The sequence below is a fragment of the Uloborus diversus genome, chromosome 2 (assembly GCF_026930045.1).
Source record: "Uloborus diversus isolate 005 chromosome 2, Udiv.v.3.1, whole genome shotgun sequence".
NCBI lineage: Eukaryota > Metazoa > Arthropoda > Arachnida > Araneae > Uloboridae > Uloborus > Uloborus diversus.
The window spans coordinates 170,495,340-170,523,134 of record NC_072732.1 but is presented as its reverse complement, the minus strand read 5'-3'; the positions used below and the strand labels follow the sequence as shown (position 1 = coordinate 170,523,134).

At 32.6% G+C, this 27,795-nt stretch overlaps 1 protein-coding gene across 1 annotated transcript in view; it reads left to right on the top strand.

Moving 5' to 3' along the window:
• The first annotated feature begins 262 nt into the window (after positions 1–262).
• LOC129217480 (peroxisomal multifunctional enzyme type 2-like) overlaps positions 263–27,795 on the top strand; it is a 94,885-nt gene continuing 67,352 nt past the window's right edge. Inside the window, exons 1-8 of the mRNA XM_054851787.1 lie at positions 263–632; positions 6,481–6,534; positions 7,412–7,519; positions 7,604–7,663; positions 11,658–11,726; positions 11,849–11,933; positions 12,846–12,910; positions 16,262–16,384. Coding sequence (XP_054707762.1) covers positions 566–632; positions 6,481–6,534; positions 7,412–7,519; positions 7,604–7,663; positions 11,658–11,726; positions 11,849–11,933; positions 12,846–12,910; positions 16,262–16,384 — 631 coding nt within the window. The 5' untranslated portion in view covers positions 263–565. The remainder of the gene's footprint in view (positions 633–6,480; positions 6,535–7,411; positions 7,520–7,603; positions 7,664–11,657; positions 11,727–11,848; positions 11,934–12,845; positions 12,911–16,261; positions 16,385–27,795) is intronic.

Here is a 27,795-nt window from a genome sequence, read left to right as displayed (position 1 = left end):
TGATTTTTAATATCAGTTTGATAAGTTGATTGTTAAATCTGCAGATACGAGAAAAAAAATAAAAAAAATGATAATTTTGAAATCAAACCTTTTATCTTTTACTGATAAAACTGGATAACTCCTGGGTTCAAATTGATTGGAAAAATTTATCAAAGTATTGTCATTCGTAAACATTTTAAATTTTTAAAATGGAAACTGTCTAACAGCAGGAGCAAAGGTCGTTAAACTCCAAGTTCATTTAAAATTCGGATGACAGGGTGACAGTGGCAGACGAAATAACAACACGTCTTCGTAAACATTCTTCCGAGTACAGTTTATAATTGCGCTTTTAACACCTATAGACTGCTACTACATTGTATTCTTTCCAAAAGCAGCATTATGTAACGCACCGCACGGTGTTTACCAAGATTCTTCGCTTAAGGAAATGATTAAACTCATTTTATGCTGATTGTATTGGCTTGCTGAACTAGCCACGTGACACTTCATCGCCTGTCATTGCGAAACATTTTTAATAAGTGGGACGTTTTAGTTTTCCTTAATACCTGCTTACAGTTGTTGTCAGATTATGGCTTCCCTTGCAGGTCCCTTACGTTTTACTGGAAGAGTTGCTGTAGTTACTGGCGCCGGAGGGGGTGAGTTTACAAGCTGACAAGCATTTATTTGTTAACGAAAGTTTGATTTTGGTGCACTAGTGAAAATTTATCAACACTAGTTTTCCTCAATGAGATTTCAAACGAAAGAAAATCTTCATATCCAGAATGTTCGCTTTTGTGAAGCTGAAATCAATCAACAGCAGATAATGAGAATTATTATTTTTATTTAAATGTATTGAATTGTTTGATTTTAGCTTTTAAACCAAGCACTTTACATAGTTTCCGAAAAACTGTTCATTTCCCATTTCCCTGATGACTAACCATGGTAACACAGTGAAATCTTGTTACAATAAACTTCAAGGGATCTCGAATTTTATTCATTGTAACAGGTATTTCATTGAAAATGAAATGTTTTTAATGCTCCCATTTAAAATATTCAGGAGGAGGGTCTGCAAACCCTCACCTTTTCTCTTATGTTATTGCTAGAAGAAGCGTGGTGGGTTGTATCTTCAAATAAATGTACTTATCCTTTGAAATTGATTCTAAAACAAGTTACTAGGTCATGAAAAAAATAGTCAAAAGTGACACAGTGATTAAAATGGAAATCTGTATTGACACTGAGTAGGATATTTACCGGAAGAAAATGTTTCTTTTATTTTGTACTTGGATGTAAAAATCACTACTATGCTTAGAGCATTGCCAAGGTCAGATACAAAAAGAGAGTCATGGAGGTCGCAACCATTGCTAAACCATTGACTACTCCCTTAACTATTGACAATAGTAGCTGTCCACATTGTGTTCAAATACTTTTATGAATAAAATGTAAATGATTTCAAAGTCTTTTTTTCAAAGCATTAATTATTTCTGAAAGTAAATATTTAAAACACTGCTTCTTTTCATTACTTATAAAATTAATTTGTAACGTTTATGCCCTATTTTAGTCTCCTTATTCCTGGCTGATTTTGGTGCTTTTTATTGACACCCAAGCAGGTAAATTTTCCCTACCCAAAACCTTCAGTTTGGTCGGGAGGTGGAGGGAATCTTTTGCATGACCCTCCCCATAAAATGGTAGCCTGTATCTGCCCCTGAGCATGGCATGTAGAGCAGGTGCCCTAAGCATAAAACGCACTAATATTTACGTCCAATAAGAAACATTTTTTAGAATTGGATAGTTTCAGAGCAAATTGAATGAGGAAATGGTGTTGAGAAAACCACTTATTAGCTAAAATGCTAAATTCTAACTGTGTAGATATCATGAAATACACCGCCAGCTCAGTCAATTTCAGCCGAGGACTGCAGTTTTGTGCTTATTAGCACTCATCAGCCCGGCATAGGAGTGACTGAGCTGGAGGTGGAAAACCTCTTAAGGAAGCCAAGAGTGCCAAACAAACTGGTAGCTAATACAGAATTAGCACTGACCAGACGAGTGACCGAAGCAATGGCCTTGCCTTCAATATTTGAGTTGAACCGAACCATTGCTTCGGTCACTCGTCTGGTCAGTGCTAATTCTGTATTAGCTACCAGTTTGTTTGGCACTCTTGGCTTCCTTAAGAGGTTTTCCACCTCCAACTCAGTCACTCCTATGCCGGGCTGATGAGTGCTAATAAGCACAAAACTGCTGTCCTCGGCTGAAATTGACTGAGCTGGCTGTGTATTTCATGTATTTCTGCCTTAGCCCTGGCTATAGGGCGGTAACTTACTGAATGTGCAGATATTCAAGAAAAAGTAAAAAATCTCCTAAGCATAATATTATTAGAGGAATTCAAAATTGAAATCAATCAGTCAATATAAATTTCAAATTATACAATGAAAAAAAGAATAAATTTGAACTTTCATACCATTAAAAGGGTTACATTATTTCCCTTTGTAGTGATGCTTCAGGCAAAATGAACTTCTACCTGATCTACATTTTATCTGAACTTCCAGATACCAGCAGTCTATTTTTAAATGTGCAAACACTAGGTGGTTTTTCTCCCTTAATTACCACCCCATGCCAACCTTTAATGATTTCTTCACAACCACCTGCTATTAAATTGACTTATTTGAAATGAGCATACTCTTTTTATCATTATTTTTTTTTATATAAGAACTGTAACAAACTTCAACATTTTTTGGCAAAAATACTAAAATAAAATATTTGGTAATGAAATATTTTAAATTTTAAACTGCTTAAAATTTGTAAAAACTAATATATTTGATTGGGTTTTAGTAGAAAATAAATAGGATATCACATGAAAGTTTTCGGAATTTGTTCGAAATGGAAACTGTTAAGTTATTTTTTGAAGAAAAGGTACTATTTCAAATTGATTCAGATATCGTTTTATGCCTTTCTGAAAGCATTCTTTTTTGAATGTCTATAAAGGAATTGAAAAAGCATCAGTATTACGAACTGTACTGATCTGGAATTAAATTTTTTTGCTAAGAGTAGAAATCTGATTTTATTGAGCTAAGGTAGAGAATGACAATATCTTTCAAAGATGCAATGAAAATATGTTTAATGTTAGGTGATGTACTTCCTGGATCACTCAATTGTTAGTATCCCTAAAATCAGGAAAAATATTTGCATGAAAAGTTTTCCTGCACTTTTTTATAGTTATTCATACAAAGTCTATTCATTAAATTGTGGGATATTTTTGCATCCATAGCAAAATTTAAAAGCCTTTCTCTTAAAATGTTTTATAAGTTTTGTCTTAATAAACATAAATAATTTTTAGCTTTGTCAAACTTTAAGCTTTAATTTCATTTGTACATAGAAGCAAATCAATTACATAAATGATAAAAAAAACTATCAAAACTTATGTTTTCCTTCAAAACAACTCAACAAGAAGTGTAGAATTTTAATTCTTAAAATTGCTTTATACTGCTTTAATAGAGTTTTAGGTCTTTGAAATAGTTTAGCAAATAACAAGTGGTACTTTCAGTTGGGTGAGTAGGTAGCTTAATGTGATTTAAGTAAGGGTTGATAAGGATTCATCTAGCTCATAGGCGGATTTACGGGGGTGCCAGGGAGTGCGCCGCACCCCCAAAATTGTTGGTTGGGTTTTGAAAAAAAATTAGTTTAGTATATTTCACTCAGAAACGCAGTTGGGGGAAAATAATTCATAACTGCTATACTAGTAAATTTACTTGAATCCAATGTATCACCACACGTCGCTAGTGCAAGAAAAACATAACTGTGCTCATATTAAGAATTAAAGTAATTTTATCTATTTGAAAAAAAAAAACCTAATAAATAATTTCATGCAAATAAAGAAACTTCTCAAACAATTTATTGTTCAGTGATGTGTTATTGTGTAGAATAATTGCATGTTCTGTTATTGGGTATTATTCGTATATCAATACAAATTTTTCTATTTTAAAACAACAATGGCTAATAAAGTCCAAAAAAAAAAAAAGGCTATTGCAAGAAACTTGATCAATAAAATCTACACCGAAATCAACCGAAAACCAACAATTTTAAGGAAAATAATCAAAAATTTTTGAAGGAGGACTTCCGGACATTTTGCTGCAGTTGTGCATCCAGGGGGGAAGGGGCACAAGACTGGTGACCCTCCCCACAAAATGCTGAGTTGATGTTTTTAAAAAAATATTCTTTATTATTGAAGAGAAGAAAAGATCTCATTTTGGGAAAACGCAGTTGTTTTACGAAAAAAAAAAAAGAATGTTGGGAAAAAATTTTAATTTCTCTTTCAAAAAGAAATATTGACATATAAAATTTTCAACAGCTTCAGATTATTGGCGGCAAATTGTGTGCCTTCTCTCACAATCCTCTTTCTTTCATATCTCCCCCCCCCCCTTTTTTTTTCTATTTCGTTTTTATTTTTCTCTATTAGTCCTAAAAATGTTTCTTCTCCAAAGTCCTTTCTCCACTTAAAGTTATTACAGAGTACCTCGAATTTCGTTTCTTGGGCTTCACTTTCGCAAAATTTCCAAGGAAGATCTTCTAATCATCTAAATACATCGAAAATTGTTTAAAATTGCATTTTTGGAGCTTCAGTTTTGAAAAACTGCAGTGTCCCTAACGTACCAAATGTGGTCTTACACTCATATGTTTAAGACTTAAATTTTGGAAAATATTCAAACAAGGGCCTCTGACCCCCCTTTCTCTATTATCATCCAAGAGTGTTAATATTTTGGTTTTGAAAACTACTATTTCGAAATATTTAAGGGGGAGAATCCATTTTTTTTAATACCATGGATTATTGCAGAAGAACTTCATTTTTAGGACTTCAATTTCGAAAATTTTCCAGAGGAGAGCTCCAGAACACACCGTCGGGTAACAGCATCAAAAATTGTCCTCCGTAGCATTTTTGGAACTTCAATTATGAAAAGTAAAAAAGAGGTCTCATTCATAACCCAAACTATAAATATGGACTACAATCACATTTATAAGACTAAAATTTCTAAAAATAGCCTTGGAGCCACACGTACCTTTCTTGCCTCTAAAATATCACCAAGAACTGTAAAACTGTGTTTTCAAAACTACTATTTCAATTTTTTTCTGGAGCGTGAATCCCATTCCAAACCAGTAGCTTGATTCACCCATTTGCTTCTAATATCGACTTTCGTTTAAGACTTTTTCTGCAGTTTGAAATGTTAAGAATTGCCCATTTCCTAATCTTACTAAATATGGTTTACATCGCGTTTTTCAGACTTAAAAGTGTGTCCCGCCGTAAAATTATTTTCTGATTTCGCCACTGCCTTGTCATTCCGGGAATACTCCTCCCCCCCTCCTCAGATCCCTGTTATTGTTGCACCCCCAAAAATTTTGGCCTAAATCCGGCTATGATCTAGCTGGGCCTAGAACTTGTTGCTGGTCATCTGTTTTGCATTTGCAGTAAACTCCCAACTATCGATAGTCAGATTAACTGTGGGTCATTTCACTTTTTTTTAAATGGTATGTACTTATCTTACAGTCATTAAATGGTTCTTAGAGTCATGATCAGGGTTACCAGATTTAAGAACAGTAATACATTACAGGCTTCTATGAGTGAAAGGAGGGGGGGGGGGAGTGATATTTTTGTGGTTGAGGGCAATTACTGGTTATGGTGTATTTTTAAGGGTGATAAACAATCACGTTTCAATAGCTTTTGAAAGTTTCCTCTTGGTATGTTTATTTGTGAGTACACTTTTGAAGAAACTATAATTCGAAGAATAAATCAAGCAATAGAACGAAGTTCAGTATACAGATCGACATTGATAAGAACAGGTGCTAATTAGTTAGTCACATTTTTCGTTTTACTTTATTTTTTCTCCTTAAATTACTGTCTCGTATTGTAAAATATTGTTATTAGCTAGAATACGGGACCTAAGCTGTCCTGTATGGAAGTTCCCCGGGTCGGGGGACGGTTTTTCAAAATCCGGGACTGTCCTTTGAAATCCGGGACGTCTGGCAACCCTGGTCATGGTTGTACTATTGTTTGTTTTTCAATTTTGCATATGATTTTTACATTCATTGTTATCGGTTTTAGCTATATTTTAAATGTATGAGTGAGTGTTCATATTTTTTAGTTATTTTATCCACTAGTGTCGTTTTTTACCTATTATGCAGATTTTTCACAGTTTTTGCTTATCCGCAGTTACTGTGCCATGCCATTCCATGGATAATCGGAAGTTTACTGTATATTTACTTTCTTAAAAATATATACAGTAAAATTCCATTTCATAAAATAACAATGCACAATGAAATATCCATTTCAACCAAATACATTTTTAATCCCAATTTAATTTCCACTACTTTGCTTTAATCCATTGTAAAATGAAATTCAAATTACAACGAACTAAACTTGCAGTTTCCTGAAGTTCACTGTAATGGGATTTCACTGTTCATTCATTGTTTCTCTTTTGTTATTTTCATACTAAATAACAGTATTGATGTTTTTCATAGGTCTTGGTAAAGAATATGCATTACTTTTGGCTGAACGTGGTGCCTCAGTTGTCGGTAAGAATTTTTACTAATTTTTAAAAATTATTGAATTATTTATGCAAGTTTCTCTTACGTGCTAATCAGTGTTTGAAAAAAAAAAAAGCATTTTTAAAAAAAAGCCTGCCTGGGCTTTTAATTAAATACTCACCATGCTTTTTCGGGATTTTTGAGGAATCATTTTTAACTTTGTACTTAATTACTGTTTTGCTATTTTTTCTTTTCATATAGCTGCATATAATGTTAAATCATGAATCTATTTTTACTCAAATACGTATATTGTGAAAAATGTCAAAACTAAGAGGAAAAAATGTGAGTTAAATGTGAACAGTTTAATCATATGAAGTATTATTAAAATTATTTTTTTCTATAACAAGACCATTTTGAAGGATAAATTTTCCTCTGTTCAGAAACAAATTGAGTGATTAATATTTTGAAAAAGGTGCACTAGGAAATCTCAAACTACATTATGTCGGAATATATTTTTTTGCAGTTTATTCTCACAACCATGGATGTGCTTAGCTTTGAAAAATTAGAAATATTTATTGACAAATTGAATAATTGAAGTTTCTTGAATGTTTTGAATAATCAGATACAATTACATTGAAAAATATATATTTTGAATAGATGAAAAGCTGTTTAGAGACCTAATCATCTATAACTGAATAAATCATCTAGATGTTTAATGTGTAAATCTATCATTTGCATAGTAGCCCATAGAGCTGCATATATTATACTTTCAAGTGGAGCCATTAGGAATGAGCTGGTACTAGGTCCAAATTTTTTAAATTTAAAAAAGATTTAGTAGCTGTTACTTGGGTAGAAGTAGTTGTTCAACCTTAAAATAGTGTTAGTTTTTCTTTTGAAGTAAAATACATTTGTTTATTAATTTTAGTTAATGACTTGGGTGGAACACGAAGTGGCGAGGGCAATAGTTCCCTTGCTGCAGATGCCGTAGTTCGAGAAATTAAGAACAAAGGAGGAAAGGCTGTGCCAGATTACAGTAAATATTTTTTAGTTTCAATTTCAATATTTTGTAATTTTTTTAAGTAAGAGTGTTGTTAATTCTTTTCTCTTTTCAATTCAGATTCCGTGGAAGAAGGAGATAAAATTGTGAAAACAGCAATAGATAATTTTGGTCGCATAGGTATGTTTTTATCTTAAAATATTTCCCAAAAATGTATATCTGTTTATTATCAAACTGAAAAGATTCCCTTCCCTCCCCAATATTTCCTTAAAATTTGAAGCTCAAGAGAAATGTTTGGTGCTCATTTACTTTTATTCTTGATCTTTTAATTGTATGTCTAAGTTCTCTGTTGTAATGTGGAAAACTTTTCTCTTTGAATTAACTGTACTTTTCACACATTTTTTGGACTAATGAGGTTGTTTCCAAAAATTTGAAAGCTTTTTTTCTCAAAGAACATGCTTAAAAACATAGGATTTGACTATATTTTAAATATTTGACCAAGTTTAATATTAAATTTAAAAAAAAAAAAAATGTTGTGAAGATTCAATTTCATTTTTTGCGCTTCTGCATGTGACATCACAAGTGATGAAATGCCATTAACGCAGAGCGCAATATTTAATTCGTACCTTTACCCACATGTACTGCCAACGATATGGTTGATAGCAAGCATAGAGAACAATATTTAATTTGCGTCTGAATTATTAGCTGGAAATGCAGCAGACAGTAAGCATTCAGTGTGCCAGTGAAGTGCTCATCAAAGTTCATCATTTGTGACGTCATAAAGACTACGCCTTGTTTGAAATACGGGACATTTAAAAAGATTAATTACAAATTAAACGTTTTGAAAATAAAAGATTTGTTTCGCTCCATGTTACTTTTTTTTGTTCATCCTATCAACTTCAGTGACTAAAAGTAGAATTTTTGATTGATGGAAACAACCCTATTATAAGATCCACTTATTTATCTTGAATCATTTTCTTTTACTGTTTTTTTACTCTTTTTTTACTGTTTCAATTTACATGTAACTGTCAAAATTTATTTGTTTTTTTTTAATACTTTTGAAACTCATTTTCTAAGATTATGGAATATTAATCTGTCTATTTTAGATTTATGAAATAAGGAAAGTTGAAAAAATTTTGATTTCTGATGAATATATTTTTACTGGTTAAGTTTGATTCTCCAGTAATGCAATTAAATAAAATACAGGGGGAGGGGGGGGGAATACATTTAACACAAAAATGCATAACAGGAGAAATTGGCTAAAGCAAAATGATATGGTAGTCCAGACAGTATGCGGTGCAATTTAGTACTAGTTTTTCAATATGAGTTCTTTTAACATGAAAAAAATATTTCTTTCCCCTCAGTTTTGCGTTGAATGTTTTTGCTGTGAATAATGCTATGTATTCAAAATGCGAAATCTATTGCTAAGATTATTGCTGGTGTTATTAATTAAAATCCAGAGTTTTTAAAAACTTTTATGTAAGAAAACTTTTGAATTTTGATTTGCAAACTATATATAAAGCAATAATTTATGTTAAAAGTATTTTAATTTTAGTACTTTCATTTTTGTATTGAAATTTTAAAGTTTTTCTAAAGTTATATATATTTTTTTATGTAAAGTAAGCTGTATATACATTTGTAATTTCCAAAACTTGCACAAAGAATATAGAGACAATTTACAAAAACTGTCGTTAAAATATGTTAAAGGCAAAAAAAAAAAAAAAAAAAAAAAAAAAAACCCTTTATAGACTGATTTGAAAGTAAAAAGAACAATGAAATCATTGTACAATGGGTTGAGATAGTTCAAAACTGAACTATTAATTCATCATGGTTGTGCATGTAGCTAATTTTTTTTTTTTACACAATGAAGGAAATAAAAAAGCTTAGTTGATTGTCCCTCTCTATCTCTTTTTGTGTTTACTGTACATAATATTTCCAGCTCTAAAATTATTTTAAATACAGTGGCTCCCAAAAGTCTTCGTACACCTAGGACTTTCAACGAAATAGGCCCCAAATCATTGGTTAGAATTAATATTTCGGAATAGGTATTTAATTATAAGATCTATGATCAATTTTTAACAAAACTGCATGAAAAGTATTTAGAAAATATTAAAACTTAATTTTTTAAAAATCAAAAACCGAAAAGTGCCGGAAATTTTATCTCACAAAAGTCTTCGTACACTTTATAAAATGTCTATATATTATTGACTAATCTAACTTTTGATTAAGTTATTAATTAGTAGAATATCATACAGTATTCATAACACCTTTTAAACATCTGGGAATAGATTTCATTCTTTTTCTTTCTTTTTTTAGCGTAATTTCTTAGTAAGTGTTATACCACACTTCGAGTATTACTATTTCTAGCTCTATTTTCGTTTTAAAGCCCTATTTTCGTAATCTAGCCTCCAGATATCTCTAAATACGTTACATTAAGTTACAATCTGGAGATTGAGGGGGTATTTTCTAAATTTTAGGACAATTTTCGAGGCACTAGACGCAAACGTTGAAAACCGTGTGCTTCTTATCGTTATCTTGATAAAAAACAAAGCTGTTTCCAATAACCAAATTTTTGACTAAGAGTTCAAAATTGGTTTTTAAAATATTTAAAGGAACAGCATGATTCATTATTTCATCAAAAAAATACAAACTACCAAGTCCTGATGCTGATATGCACCCTCACACTAAAACACCTTCACCGACCTGATTAACTGATCCAACTAAGTTCTTAAGATTAAGTTCCAAATTTTTTCTTCTACTTACAGTTATACAACAATTTAACCAAAAATGTTGAATTAATTTTTTTTTGTAAGTAAGACATGATTCTAAACTGTTTTTAGCTTATTTATTATTGATTTTGGGCCGAAAAGCGTAAGCTTTCTGTTTTTCGCACGACCAAGAAAATTTCTGCAGGAAGAGGTCCCATTTAATCCAGCTAATCAAAGAACTTGGAGAACAATTTCAGGTGAAAATTAAATGTAAAATGTTTCATTTAACTCTGCAGAAACTTTTACAGTGCTCAAATGTGTATTTTTCATTAATTTTTTAACTTCAAATCTACGATCACGTTCTGTCAACATTGCCGGTTGACCTTTTCTTACCTTGTTTTCGGTCCGATTTCTATCTTTAAAGCATTTTATCAAGCAATTTACTATACAAACAAATAAATTAACTAATTTAGAGACATTTTAAACCAATTTACCACTACTATGGGAAAAAATTCAAATTTTGAATGGCGTTTGCGGTTTTTTACGAATACCAGCCATTTTACAGTAATAAGCAATATATTACGAAATAAATAAACCAAAAATTAAAGCCAAATGACTTATGAGGGTCAACACAATGCAAAAATATTAATAAAACGGCACATGATAATTTTAATCATGAATTTATTCGAAAATATTTAAGTGTACGATGACTTTTGTGGCGTGTTATTTCTCTGTCTCTTCGTTTTCTGACCCATTTCAAAAAGATCCGTCAATATTTTTAAAAAAACCAATGGGTTATATTTAGAATGACATAGGAATGATGTGAAAAAATATTGGACTTTATATTCGAATTCAGCTTTGAGTTATTTTGGTTTTACTAAAAAATTTCCAAGTGTACGAACACTTTTGGGAGCCACTGTAGGTATCTCCTATTTCAGTATTATATTAAATGATGACTTCTGGATTAAATAGTTTATGCAATGTGACAGGTTTTGACTTTTCTTGTGCTCCAGTGACTTTAATGTTTAAACATTTTTATGCAACATAATTTTTTTCAAGGTGAGATCATGAAAATTTTGACTCACAAGGTTTACAATCCAGTTTAATATTGTTTTATAGAATAAAATATTATGGAAGTATGTTATGCTCATTTTATTTTTGAATTATCACCTGGTAAAAATTTTAATATTCTGATTTAGGGCGACTCTCAAAAAAATGTCCCGGGCGTAACGCTGAGTTTCTTATTCTTTCCAGCTAACCAAAGCCTTCAAAAAATAATGCTGTTTGGGAATAATACATACTTTAATATACTATCAAAGCATAAAAGTTAATCCCATATTTAATTAATAGTTACTTGAATAAAATAAAAAAACTTAGTGTTACGCACGGTACATTTTTTGGAGAATCGGCCTTTAGATAACATTTGTCTCTTTTATGTTTCATTTATAATAAATTTTCATTTTTAGACATACTTATCAACAATGCAGGGATTCTTAGAGATAAATCATTTACAAACATTTCAATGGATGATTGGGGTAAGATTTTTTCCTTATTTTTGTCTAATACATTCTATTCCTCTTCCTTTTTTGGGTGAGGGAGACTTAATGTGTATTTTTTTGTACAATGAACCAATAAAAAAAAAGTCTTTTGTTTTCAGATCTTGTTCATAGAGTCCACTTACGTGGCTCTTTCATCACAACTAAAGCTGCATGGCCATACTTCAGAAAGCAGAATTTTGGGAGGTGATTTGTTTTACAATATTTATTTTCTCTTTTGTTTTAGAAGTATTTTTTAGAATGTCAACTTTTTTTTTCACATTTAGTGATTCAAAAATGTTTTGTTGTGATTGGTTATTTGATCTGTTTATTCAATTCAGAAAATGTACCGTTTCCAAATATTAGATTTAGATTAGCAATAGAACTATGCAGAATTTTAAAAATAGATATTTATTAGCTTTCTGCAGTAATTAAAATGTCTAAAATACCTCGAATCCTAAATAAGGATTCAACTTACAAAAAGTCCTTTAATGCTATAAAATTTTCTAAAAAATATCTTAAATTTTTTGACCTAAAGATTTTTATTATTTATGCTTAGTATGTAATAAGCAAAAAGGATTATTCACCCTGGATATTCTAAGAAATGTGAACAATGTAGTAATGGGTTTAACATTTAAAACATCTTAACATTTCTTTTTATTTGCATTTATTATACATGACATAATTTCCTCTTTTTTTTAAATGATGTCCAAATTTTTTGACGAAAAATTTATTCATTGCTTTTTATGTGATTAGGATCAGACTTTCTCTATGTGTTGTACTACGTCAATGGTTTTGACTTTTTCTTCACTTGAAACTTAAATGATAAAAACTATCTTCTGTAATATAGGTTATACTCATCATATTTTCTGTTTAAAATGTTTTAATGTCCGAACTACTTTTATTACTTTCAATGTTCCAGCATTTCCTCATCAATTTTCATATTATGTCACTGTAGAGCATATGTGTATGATTTCTTTGCATTGAAATACCTCTTTGCCCCCTTTTTTTCCTCTAAGAAGGAAGTATTGGGTTTTTAAATTTGAATTTGTCAAGCTATTGTTATTTAGCCTTATTTTGAAATTAATTTTGAGCTAATATATGAATTTTAATTTTTAGAGTTATAATGACAGCTTCTGGTGCTGGCATATATGGAAATTTTGGCCAATCTAATTATTCTGCAGGTAATTTTCTTTATTTTTTAAATTTTTTTTCAACTTCCAAAAAAATTTAGTTTTTGAAGACTGTTCAATATTTATAAAATAAGATTTGAAAAAAAAAAAAAAGTAGCTGGTTTGAGGGTTCTTATTTGTGCAATCGTAACGAATGAAATATACTTGTACTTTCGAACAAGCAAAGTAAATACTTCAAAATTTCCTTCACTTTCAGAGCATTTAAAGTAAAAATATAGTTATTAATAAACTTTTGTCGCTTGGACATGTAAACAATTTTCCATGTAGTATCTCTAATGAATAATTTTCTATCAACTGAAAAGCTTTAAAAAAATTTCCATCATTTTCTCTATTCCTTTAAAAATCTTTTGTGCCCATCTGACAATATCTATTATCATACTATGGATGAAAGTATTTTAAATAAAAAGGAGAGGAACAATGCTTTTTAAATCATTTGGGGAGGGTGGGGGATTTTCTCTCAAGGATCTCAGAATTGTGCAATTTGAAAATGATCTTCCATTTATATTTCTCTGAATAATTTGTTATCTCATAATTTACCTAATTTTTCATTTGATTTGTGATCGTGATGTAAAAGTTGTTACTTACAAAAAAGTGTTTACAATGTAAATTTAAAGTGATCAGAGCAGGAGTAAACATTCAATCATAAAATAACTATCCAAATTAATTTTCTCACTTACTTGATTTGGTCGTAAAGTAGAATCAGTTAGCAGTCTGAAAGATACAATTCTTGCTTAACTCTTTTTTTTAAATTAATGTGCAATATTTTCAGCCATTGAATATAACACAATATGAATTTCCTTTACAAAACAAAATTGTCACACTTAAAAAAAAAAGACTTCTTGAATTAGTCAGATGGCAGAATTCTAAGTGAAAGCTTAAGAAACTCAGCCAAATTGTGTGAGGAAGAACAACTTAAAAAATATATATAATTAAATTAAAATTTACTTCGTTGTATGAGGTGTTGCAGGGGTCGAAGAAGTCCTATATATCCTATATTTTCAAGAAAAGCATCAAAATCTTCCTATATTTTTGAAAAATGTCCTATATTTCCTATATTTCCGTTTTTTGTTGTTGTTGAACCAGGAGGACATTAATTCTACACATTTTGGTGCATAGTGCACTAAAGGAAAAGATGATTTTACCGCTTTTTGCCATTTTTGCAACTGTTCAGTGCCCATAAGCAATAGTGGATTTTCGCAATTGAGGCAGCATGCTAAAACATTCAAGCATAAAGAAAACTCTGAAAAACGTCAAGAGGATCCTTCTCAAGCTCTGTTTGTTCTTAATACAAGTGTTAAAAGGTTCAGTTTAGGCATAAAATCAAAGAACAGTGGAATTAGTACTTGGGTCATGAGTGAGGAAGAAAAAATAAAAATTTTCTTTGTTCAAATTTTGTTTAATTATTTCGTCTATAAAGTACACTTTTTTTTTTTCAAAAATTATTCTTTCAAATACAAGAAAGTCATTTCAGATGTAAGGAATAATTTTATTTGAGGTTTTTTTTAAAACAAAATCAATGATAAGAATAAATAAATAATATATGATATGTATTATTTCTTTTTTCATAGCAAAATTATTCATATAATGTGTCCTATATTTGTCCTATATTTTTTGCGGAAAATTTCCTATATGTGACAAGTCGGTCACTTCTACCCCTGGGTGTTGGCTAAAGCACCTTTACTCATTTTGAGAGATGCTCCGAAGTGCATTTGAATGCCATCAAAAATTTTTCTTGTGATAAAAATATTGTAACTCTAAAAATTGTCACCTTAAAATTTTGTTAAGAGTGAAATCACCAAACGCGCCTAAGCCAGGGCTAAGGCAGAACTATGTACAATATACCAGCAAAAAAAAAGTTTCTTTTTTGGATAATAGAATTTGAAAAATTTTAAAAAATGAACAAAACCTTGCAAGAAAAAGAGCTAGAGACACATACATAACATCAACTGAGAAGGAACATTGGGCATCATTTGAAACAATTTTAAAAAAGAAAATAAGAAAAAAAATATTATGCTGTCTCTTATTTGTTGAATCAACTAATCAAAATGTTCCAAAAAAAAAAAAAATGGAGGTCACGATGACCTCCGGTGACTTTTCATGTGGGCGACCCTGGAGAGGAGGGGAGCAATTTCTTCAGTTCGCCAGGTGCGCTAGACCACGTAGTTATGCTACTGTATACCAGACATCCCAGTTATCACATCCAGAGATTGCAGTTTCCTTCTTATTAGAATTCCTCTGTCTGGATTTGTGAATAACTGAGCTGTAGGCATATGTAATCTTATTGAAGCTGAGGCTGCCAACAAACTGGTAGATAAAGTAAATTTACCTCAGCAGTGAGTGCCCACAGCATGGTGCAGTTTGACTTGTGAATTGAAGGCAAAGCTTGGGAATTTAGCCATGGTATGGACACTCGCTGGTGAGATAAATTTACTTTATCTACCAGTTTGTTGGCACTCTCAGCTTCAATGAGATGCATATGCCTCCAACTCAGCTATTCACTAATCCAGACTGATGAGTTTAAATTTGAATGAAACTTCAGTCTCTGGATTGGATGACTGGGTTGCCTGGTATATTGCATGTAAAGTCATTAATTCAGGGGAACTAGAGAGCAATACTGATGAGTTTCAGCTAAGTCAAAGGAAAAAAAAAAAAACTATGAATTAAACTCAAAATGTTTGAATACTTTGTGCAGATTTAAAAATACATGAAATAATAAATATTTACTCTGAGCTTTTTTAGTCTATGAAAAAGAATTCTGCCAAGTTCAAGAAGCTTGGTTAATTTTTGTTCTTTCGGAAACATTTGTTTTTAAGTTGACAATTCTATAGGAAAAATCTTTACTCATCAGCAGTAAATTTAATTTATCTTGTTTTTAGTATTGTATTAAGATATTGTAAACGTTTCCTGAAAAAATTGCAAACTTTTTGTTCTGAAATGTATACAATTGTTTTTTCACTAATTTTTGCAACAACAACCAAATTTAAAATAAATCTTTGTTTTCACATGAAAAGTTTCAAAAATTTTTTTTCAGGGCTGAAATTTTTGAGAATTAAGATAAAGTTTGTTATCAAAGTTTTCATTGATGTGAATTGGTGATAAAAATAAAAACCAGTGGCTTATATATTTATCAAGTAAACCCCTTGAAAATTGCTTCAAACAGCCTTGACTGTATTTTTTGAGTTGAGAATTTGGAATTGCTTGAGTTCACCTTTTGTTTCGATAAGCAAAAATGTATACTTTATCTTAATCTTTAGTTAATAAAATTACCATTTTGTTTAAAGCACTAAATTTAAATTGTAAGTGTTGCATTTGCAATTCATGTTCAACTTTTTTTATTTCTAGCAAAGCTTGGTGTGCTTGGATTATGCAATACTTTAGCCATTGAAGGAAAAAAATATAACATTCATTGTAATACCATTGTTCCTATTGCAGCTTCAAGATTAACACAAGATATATTACCACCAGGTAATCTAAAGTTTTATATAAAAATTGAAGAATTGTATAAGAATCATTTTTTTGTGTGGGACGTGTAAAATTTGTTAAATTTGTACAGGCATTTGTTTTAGTTCAAAACTTTAACTTTTTCAACATCAGGATGTATGTGCATTAGGGTGGGCCGAAAATGCACTTTTGCACAAACTTTCGAAATCGAAGAGGCTTGGGGGTGGAAAAGTTGTGTATTGGGTTGCTCAGTAACCATGTAAAAATTTTTTGAAATCGAACAATATCTTCAGGTGGCGCCGGCGCTTTAAAAATTTGAAATTTTGACTAAAACAAACCTTTTTCTTCTAAAAACACGATTTTTTGCATTTTCGAAATAGATAACGCTCTAGTGCGGAAATGTTTAGTATTGAGTTGCTAAGTAGCCGTGTAAGTTTTTTTTAAAAATCAAACAATATCTTCAGGTGGAGCCTGAGCCTTTAAAATTCGGTTTGTTTAGCAGGAAAAAGGAAACGTCAATAAACACATAAATAATAATTGAATTCATCTTTTACTGCTGTCATTTGTGCCAAGTAAGCCAACAAACATGAAGCAATGCAGCTCTTTGCTTATCTCAGAGGAAATTCACTGAGATAACCCAGAACTCACCACGAGGAGGTGGCTGCATATCGAGTTCCACCCGTGCCCTCCCAACCACCCAACCATATAATGGACACTGAGATTTTATTAAATATTTCACTTTTCTGTTGCCTGATCTACTTCGCCTTTTTTGTATTTCAACTTGCTTTCAAATGAAGGAATTATTCTTTGTGATTCTAATTTCGCCCTTATAAGGCCATCCCTTTCGATTTGTCCCACCACAGAAGCTGAAGCAACTGTCACTATTTTTACTGCCCTCTCCACTGCTTGGCTGTGGCATGGAAACTCTTTTATTTCTAGTAAAGATATTTTCTCCTTTAGAATATTTCGGAAATCTTCATTGCTGACTGCACGAAGCATTGGTAACTCCGTAACAACTGATTGGTGCCAATCAATTATGTCCGTATAATCTTTTGCTTCGAAATTTATTACAGGAACAGTGAACCGCCGGATACCTTCTTGTTTATTTTCCCTGGCTTTTAAAATTCTTCGTATTGCAAGCAGTCGGATGTAATTTCGTTCATCCGTAAGCATCGAAAGAAAAATATTTTCATGATGCGCAAAAAAAGCATTTCGGCTTATTACGCCATCCACGACAGTCTTCAAGTCATCTGGGAGATAACGTGAAAAGCTAATCATCTTCCATAAGTGTCTAGCACCATCTTTGCAATGCGGTTTGGATTTTATATCAAACCACATCGGCACATACACTTTAATTATAAACTCTACTAAGGTTTTCAGTTCTGCTGAAACATTTGTAACTGAAATGTACAGGCGCAAAACTCGACATGCTGCCGTTAGCCAACGGGAGTGCGCTAGCTTTCCTGGTTTTTTCTCTGCTAGGGCAACAGAGCAGTAACCTGATGTTACAGCTTCATAAATTTGCAGCATATATTGTTGATCTGTACTCGGATCTTTTCGAAGCTCTTCTGATATTGCTACTAACTCTACGACATCAACCTTTTTGAAATTGACTACCGGTTTCAGCTCACAGGTTTCGAGATCTTTTCCTATTGAACCAGAAAAGGTTTCAGGACCACTTGTTTGACCGTCTAGCTTTTTTAGAAGATGCCGCAACGGTAACTCATTTGCGTGTAACATGCATATGAGCCATTGAAGAGGTCTACCAACATCTTCTTCTATGAGACGTATAACTCCAGTCTTGCAACCTGTGTTAACGGGTGTCCCATCGCAGCCAACTGCCAAAAGAGTTTCAGTGTTGATATCATTCTGTAAAAGATATTCAGCGATGCTGCTCTTAATAGATTTTGCAGAACCACTAGCTGGAGAAACATGGCCGATATATTCAGATCCAGGTTCTTGTATTAAAACTACATGTTCTTCAATAACCGTTGTCCTGTGCTTTTTGTTTCCCTTGATTTGATCTGCTAAAGTTTTATCTTTTCGTCCGTCAAAAAAGAGGGCTTGAAGCTCTTCTGGTTTTCCTTTACATTGTAGTTCCTTTCGTGTTCTCTTTCTCTCTCTTCTTATTTTATTTTCATCTGTAACTTTGGAACGATTATTATCAGAAATCATTCCGACATCTTCAAGAACTGCAGAAATAATTTTCGCTGCAGGCCTGTCTCCAATCCCTGCACTATCGCAGGCGAGTGCTGTGGTTGGCAGTTTTATCCTCATCTGGCTGATTACCTTGGTCTCTCTTTTCGTTTTTCTGGAATGGTTCTCTCTGGATCTAGGAGGAGTGTATTCTTCATCATTACGCGTTTCATATTCAAATTCTTCGATCTCGCAATCCTCGAACTCAGGCGACTCGAACATAGACTTTGGTGTTTGGAACTGCTGTTCACTTGTAACAGCTTTCAACACTGTCTTGGATTGCCTATTTTGCTTTCGGAGCAGCTTCTCAGTTACTTTTAAATCAATGCCCCCGATAATCATTTTTCTGACGGTTCGTTGATCAATCAAAAATGGTTGTTCTAAATGTGGCACTTTTCTATCCATTTCACAGGAGCATGCTTTAAAGGAATGACATTTGCATGTGGCAATGTCAAAGAGAGTTTTCTCGGCGTCTTCCAAAAATTCCTTTACTTTGTTCCTATAGGATTCCGTAGACTTGTTTTTACTTTTCAGGATATTTTTATACTTAGCATGATATGATTTAAGGATGCGCACAATTCTGCAATGAGAAATAGTAGGAATCGAGGACTTCTTCCACAAATCAGCTACCCTCTCAGCAACAACATTGGCAATGTCAGTAAAAGCTGGATCTTTGCCGTGATTTGAAGATTTCACTTGTTCTCTTATAAGGAAGTAAAATTTCATAACTTGACTGTAAGTTGGTAAGACGTTAGGTTTCAGCTCTTCTGGCAAACCAAAAACAAAACAATCTGTAACTTTTCTAGTTGAATGACAACCGGCCATTGTGACAAAAGTATAACTATAACTAACTAGTTAATGACATTTAAATATCTAAAGAGACTGCTCTTCGATGAACAAACGACATAAAGTAAACTTATTAGTTGATTGCTTCTGTACTAGACTGAACTAAACGATAACTGTGTTGCATATTATCACACTGACTGTCATGTGGACTGCAGGTGCAAGAGCATTTCATTTAGTAGAAGGGGGGAATGGAATAGAAAACTAATAAGGAATGTAAGAGACAATCCTGTACCACTGGGGGGTCACGTGGACTGCAGGTGCGAGAGCATTTCATTTAGTAGAAGAAGGGGGGTGAAATAGAAAACTGATAAGGAATTCTCTTTTCATGAAAATATATGTTGGTTTTGAATACAATCTCCGATTTTAAGGCGCTGGCGCCACCTGAAGATATTGTTCGATTTCAAAAAAATTTTACATGTTTACTGAGCAACCCAATACACAACTTTTCCGCACTAGAGCATAATCTATTTCGAAAATGCAAAAAATCGTGTTTTTAGAAGAAAAAGGTCTGTTTTAGTCAAAATTTCAAATTTTTAAGGCGCCGGCGCCACCTGAAGATATTGCTCGATTTCAAAAATTTTTTACATGGCTACTGAGCAACCCAATACACAACTTTTCCGCCCCCAAGCCTCATCGATTTCGAAAGTTTGTGCAAAAGTGCATTTTCGGCCCACCCTAATGTGCATGCTGCACCTCTCACAATTCTTAGCTTGCAATGGTTTTATCTCACTTTAAGTTGGTTTTCAACACAGTAGTATTCAGTGTAAATGGCTGTTTATGTTTTCTAAAGTTTTAGGGCCAAATGCAGTCTGTTAAAGAACTATCAATGTCATGACATGTGGTATGCTTTCTTATGATGTTGAAGGGATTAATTAGGGGAAATTGAAATTTATTTGTAGCAGTTAGCTGTGCAATTTTTGTACTTTAATTATAATTTCTTAATTCATTTGTGCAAGGTCATTCAGTTTTTGTCCGAGAAGTTTTCAAATTGATACCTTAATTTCTTAACCCTATTAATTTAAACATTAACTTCTTAATTAAAAAAACCAGCCACACAAAAAAACTTATAAAGAATGTTCCTTACTGTTAATAATGTTTTTAATAAGTTTTTTGCCTCCATCAACAGGTTACTTTCAGGACTAATTCCTGAAATTTAGGCCATAATATGCTTCCAAAAGTTCAAGAGATATTTACTGAATTTTTAAATTTTATATTCAAAATTCTTTAAAATTTGGATTTTTTTTATAATTTTAAGAATATAACTCATTTTTAAGAGACCAGTTTTAAATTTACTACTTATAATTTCTAAATGGAATATGAGGAACCATTTTAAACAATATAGCAGTTTGAAATAAGTGAATAAGAGATTTAAAAAAAAAGATAATTCCATTTCTTAGCAGTCAAAAGCTCATTTGAGGAATGGGTATGTTTACATAATTTTCAGCACATAATTCATTTACTATAGGGTGGTCGGGGTAAGTGGCACCCCTTCTAAGAACAGTTGGTTTTTGAAACCTTATACCAAAGTTTTGAAACATAAAAAGTTAAACTTATTGTCTTATTTTATCTTGGACATTATTAATGAACTAAAGTTCATCATTATTTTCTAAAATACTGCTTTAAATATTCTTAACGACTGTATTTTAAAAAAAATCAAATGGGTGTCTCACTTACCCAATAATAAGGGATAAGTGGGTCACATTCCTTTAATTTAAATTTTAATGAAGCATATCTAAAATAGAGGTAGAGGGGCTTTACTTGATAAAGTATGTAAGTTTTTAGTATGAATTTTTTGGTAAAAGTATCTATTTATGAGAGATTTACTGTCTTTTAAATCTGTATGACAGGACATTTTTAAACAAAAAACAAAACAATTACATCTGTGAAATTTTTTAAAAGATTATAGGTACATATTTTACTATATGTTATACGTAACACAGTTGAAGGGCCATGTGGAAGAATGATCGTAGTCCACCATGCAACAAATTATCCTCAGTGCATTTTTAAGCTTGGAACCTCGAACCTTTTCTGAGTTAGCCTCGTTCTTTCCTGTTAAAACTCACTCACTATGATGATATCTTACTAATATTATATATGCGAAAGTTTGTCTGTATGGATGGATGTATGGATGGATGTATGGATGTTTGTTACTCTTTCACGCAAAAACTACTGATCGGATTTTGATGAAACTTTACAATAATATAGCTTATGCATCAGAATAACACATAGGGTAGTTTTCGTCCCGTTATGGGGGGCAAAACCCCCTTAGGGGGGCAATAAAACATAATTTTTGTATAAATTCTCTAACATTGGGATGAAAAAATACTTGCACATATTTACATTATATGTCCATCGAAAGCTCTGATTTTTCTGCTGAAGATGGCACCTGTTCGAAATTTCTAAGTAGAATAAAAAACGAGTTATGAGCTTTTTAGATCCATGTTCAAAGGCTTTCCTCAACTCAATACAGTATTTATTGTATCATCTCAACTCCCTGTCGATAGCGACAATTGTTGTATTGTTGACTTTCTTTGCTTTTCGTGATTGTTCAAGGCTTTTCTCAAGTCAAATCTTGAAGTAAGATTTTTGCACAAGATTGGCAAATAATACATGATTTGGCTGATGATTTTCCATTTAAACGGAACTTTAAAGTAATTAATGGTTTTTATTATTATTTATGCTAATTGAACACTTACTCATTATCCAAACAACCAGCAGATCGCCAAAATTTTTGCAGAAAGATTTCCGTAGCTGATGCATTTGGCAGTTTTTTCAACGTTGCTGTTTTTGAAGCCGAAGACTACGTCATAATGTTTCTCAGCTTTCACCATGTAAAGAAAATATCGCCAATCAAAGAATTTTCAAAAGACTTTTTTTACTGTGTTAAATAATCCAGCAACTTAATTAGGCAAATCCATAAACAGCACAAAAACTTTCATTAATTTTCCTTTTTGCACAATTTCAAACAATCACCAAATTTTATTACTTATTTTGGTAACATTTGGGATGAAACTGTTTAGCGCCATTTTATGGTGACCAAAAATATCTCAGCATCTGGCGACGATATCTCTGTAACGAAAATTAATATCATATCGTTTTACAAAGTAAGGAAAGAATGGGGGAGCATCATCGAAGGTACCTCGAAACGACTTTCGCAAATTCGGTAAAATCGCACCAAGAGCCACAATGATTGAAATTTCCCGAAATAACTAAAGCAAGTATAAGGGGATTACGAGCGCAGCTACTTTTTTTTAATCACTTCGTACTTCATTAGCCATACAGAGAAGGTTTTCGACTCCATGTTAAAAAAAAAAAGTATCAACAGATTAATCTTTTTAAACATGAGAAGATTAATTTCATGTTTTTTAAATTTGTATATGCTTAAATATAGTGCTTTCGTTTCTTAATCAATACTAATTTGTTTTTATACTGATTGCTATTTTAGTTTTATGGGTAAGGAAGAAACTCGATTTTTAATCACGTCAAAAAGATGTGTTTTAAATTCTTTTACTTAAAACAGAAAACAAAAGCAAGTAACGATTTTTTCTAATAATTATTACTGACCCAGGCAACGCCGGGTATTTTTGCTAGTTTTTAATATTATAATCCAATATTTTTAAAACTAGAGGTGAAATACAGGGGAAAACAATACGGAGGGGGGGGCAGGAAAAGCAATTTGTGATGGGACCCAAAATTTTTGTGCACGCCCCTGGTTATGATAGCATTGGGGAACAATTTGTAAAACAATTTCTGTTGAGTTAGGTTTTTGAGCTATTTTATAATTAATTAGGCATGCTGGTTTCAAAACTGTAGTTAGTTTTATTCTACCACGTCAAGTTTTTTCTCTACACCTTATGAGAATGTGACTACTCCTTGCGGAATCGAGCATGAATCATTGGCTGGCTGGCACTAACCTTCTCCGATTGGCGCCGGGTAAATGACGCATGGGAGCACAGCGACAGGTTTATACTGGTCTGGGGTTGTTCAATTACGCCTGAGATACTGTAGTGAGAGGTTGTATGTTACTCTGAAATAGTGAATCACATTCCAACGTGGAGTTTGAGTTCTTGTTTATATACTGTTCTTGTTCTTGTTTTTGAGCGTTTAGTTTTCATTTATACATCAACTGAAACTTTTCCTTATGGCTAGTTCACGTCGTAAGTGCTTAAACAGCCCCGATTAGTTTTGTTATATATGTGCAGTGTTCGCGCTCAACTATCCGTAACCTGGGTCCCAGGGACCCATTAATGAAATAGATTTGGGTCCTTTGGTGGAAAAAATGAGTCCCTTAAATTTTAAACAGAAAATCTTAGTGTGTAAATGAATAATATAAAAATATTTATACTTGGGGGGGGGGAAGGCATGAAATAAAATAAATTGGTTATTTTTGCCCTAAGTTTTTGTGATTTTATCATTGTAAAATTATTTTCAAATAATACACTTGCAAGACTTAGTTATGTGAGAAACTATTTGGTCAGTTACAATGAGATTAACTCAAAATTTACTTTAAAAATGGGTTTTACCATAAAATATAAAACAAGTGCCTCTAATTGATCAAGCAAAAAGCACTCCCTTAACCTTTGTTTTCCTGGAAATTTTTCTTAGCGAAAAAAGCAAACTGCCCCCCCCCTTCCCAATTATCATTGGCAATTAGATAATAAATCGCAAGCGAATGAACCCAACGCAAAAATCGCGATCGCAAAAACGAAACATTTTTTCATATGAGTGTGAAAATTGCTCATTTGCAATCTTAAATCAGTATATTTGACTTTATTTTGACTCGTTCAAAATATCTGTTTTGGTTTTTGTTCTATTTTTAAAATCGCGCCATTTTGAAAATGGCGCGATCGATTAATACCCGACTTTTGCAAGTCCAAATAAAAATAACCCATCAGAAAGAGATCAATTATTAGAAAAAGAACAAGGTTAAAGTGCTTTTGTATAAAATTCAAGTATTCATAAGCAATTTAACAAGAAAAATGTAAAGTTCCGAACTCTTTGTGTTTAGCGCGATCTGGAAAATGTTCGCCATTTTTTTTCTCCCCTCTTTTTATTGGGGATGCGAAGTGATGATTTTCAAAAGTAATTCTGGTTACATGAATGCCAAATTGCAATACTTTTACTGTACAATTGTCTTGAATTAATCCTGAAGATTGCATTGAAAACCTCTCTTATTTTTAGTCTTCATTTCTGTTTTTAGGAATTTCCTCAAGATAAAAGTTGAGGGAAAGCTTATTCTTAGAATACAGTACAATGGGCTACTTGTGAACTTGCTCCCTGAGCCCTGCACAGGAGGTCACTGTAAGCTCCAGCCTTATCACTTAAATTCCATTGACTGGTCCACAATTGGGGTGTGCTTGAATAGCTGATAAACAGATAGGGTCATTTTAGTACTTTTCTGTTGATTCTCCTGGTCATTTTGAAGCTTAAAAGCATTTACTAAATAGATCTTTAGCATTTTCTCCCTTTTTTTTTCTCGTTCTTAACTTTTGGGTTTTCTGGGTCCCTGGGACCCGATTTTTCGCGGAAGTCAGGGGCGTAGCTAAGGGGGGGGTTTTGGGGACAAAAACCCCCCCGAAAAGTTAGTCTCAAAAAAAAAAGAGAAAAAGAAGAGAGAAGTGAAAGAAAAAAAAAAGAAGAAAAGGAAAAAATTCCAAGCGATTATACATACATACATATATATATATATTATATATATACATATTATATACATATATATATATACATATATATATATATTATATATATATACATATTATATACATATACATATTATATATATATATATATATATATATATATATATATATATATATATATATATATATATATATATATATATATAAAAGAAGTAACCCCCCCCGAAAGTCGGGTCTAGCTACGCCACTGGCGGAAGTTGCGTCCCTTTCCCGCGAATTTGCGTAAAAAACCCGCTATAGCGCGTAAACGCGAACCCTGTATGTGGCAGTTTTACCATTCCCAGTCAAAGGACAAACATCAGTACATTTGTCAGGCAAGTCTATTATGCCTATTTTAAAGTGAAAATTGGAGATCAAGACAAATCATGGGCTCCACACAAAGTGTGTAAGCAGTGTGTTGAGAGTTTACGGATGTGGACAAAGGGAACACGTGGTAAATTTCCATTTGGTATCCCTATGATTTGGCGAGAGCCCAGAGATCATTCAAGTGATTGTTACTTTTGTATAGTGAAAACGTCAGGATATAATAAGAAAAACAAATGTAAAATAGAGTATCCTAGTTTACCATCAGCTATACGCCCAGTGCCTCATTCAGCTGAAATCCCAGTGCCAGTTTTCAATGAATTACCCTGTTTGGAAATACAGGAATACGAGTCTGATGAAGATCGAAGTGACCCCAACGATAAAGATTTTGAAATTGAATGTGATTCCGTTCGTAAGGGATTTGAGCAACATGAGTTGAATGATTTGGTACGAGATTTGGGATTATCCAAAAAAGCTTCAGAGCTCTTAGCATCAAGACTGCATGAGAAAAACTTGCTTGAAAAGGGAGCTAAGGTATCATATTTTCGATCAAGAGAAAGCGCGTTTCTGCAGTACTTTCGAAGTGATGATGGATTTGTGTATTGCGATAACGTACATGGTTTAATGGAAGAGTTGGGAATTTCAGCCTATAACGCAACTGAATGGCGACTGTTTATCGATAGCTCAAAGCGGAGCTTGAAGTGTTCTTCTTCACAATGGAAATTTATTTGGTTCAGTCCCGATAGGCCATTCAGTTCATTTGAGGGAAGAATACGAAGACATAAAGAGAGTCATTGATTTGTTGCAATATCAAATGCACCAATGGATCATTTGCGTTGACCTTAAAATGGTCTGCTTTCTTCTTGGCCAGCAACGCGGATATACTAAGTATCCCTGCTTTTTGTGTATGTGGGACAGCAGAGCTCATGAGAAACATTGGATGCAGACGAACTGGCCGCCAAGATCTGACCTGAAACCTGGTGATCCAAACATTCTACATCATCCACTTGTCGACAGAAAGAAAATTATATTTCCACCTCTGCATATAAAATTGGGTCTCATGAAGCAATTCGTAAAAGCTTTACCAATTGAAGGAGACTGTTTCAAATATCTCATTTCAGCATTTCCTAGCCTGTCATTTGAAAAGATAAAGGCCGGTGTTTTTGATGGTCCACAGATTCGGCAGCTTGTGAAAGATGAAACGTTCATAGGAACAATGTCAGAAATTCAAAAGAATGCTTGGTTGGCATTCAAAAACATTGTTAAAGACTTTCTTGGAAATACACGAGCCCAGAATTACGCCGAAATTGTCCAGCAACTCTTGGAGAGCTTCAAAATGCTTGGTTGCCACATGAGCATCAAATTGCATTTTTTACATAGCCATCTTGCTAACTTCCCGAAAAATCTTGGTGCAGTCAGTGATGAATAGGGCGAGCGATTCCACCAAGATTTGAAGGTCATGGAGACACGATATCAAGGTAGATGGGATGTACATATGATGGCTGACTATTGTTGGAGCATCAAGCGAGAATGTCCACAGATTAAACACTCCAGAAAAAGCTATAAGCGAAAATTTTTACCTTAATATGTATAAATACACAATTTTACTTGCGGTAACTATTATAGCCTTTGTATGAATAAAATTGTTGATTGTAAACAGTGCATTTGACAAGTTTTTACTTTTATTTTCCTTTATATGCACAATTTGTATGACTTTTGAAGGTATCCTGTAGGTTGAAAACATGACGTGATAGACAAAAACTGCGAATATTTTTGGACCCAGAGGCCAAAAGTTAGTTGAAATCAAGTCACAGATTTAAGACAACGAAATTGCTGTTCCCCAGTGTAGTCTTTTGGCAGTAATTAATTATTTTTCTCTGTAGTTCTTTGTAGGGTATTAACACATCCATGATCACTCTTGTCACTTCCATGACAGGAACTTCAATCACTAACAAATCAGAAAGATCATTTGCCAGTGTCATTTTCAACCAGAAAGTTTTTGTTTGTGTTTCATCAATGTTTATATCCTCGTTGGTTTCTCCTTCCTTTGTCACATCTAAAAAACTCCTTTTTTTTTTACCCATGAGTTCTGAATTGTGTGAGTTTAATAACTTTACTTTTGCTGGACAGAACTCTGGAGCCCATCGCAAAAAATGTCTCCAGTGGCCCAAGCTCGCTTATTAGAACGTCAAAACGTCCCAGGAGTTTGGATTTTGAAAGAGGAGAAAATTTTATCTGTTTGCTATGCCACAATGCGTAAAATCAAAACTCATTCACATTAAATAAAATGAAACTTGTCAAATCTTAAACCGTGTATGATCAAATCAATGCAAAATAAATTTAATGAGTGTCTACTGTACTACATGGGTTTTCTTTCTATAATCACTTTTG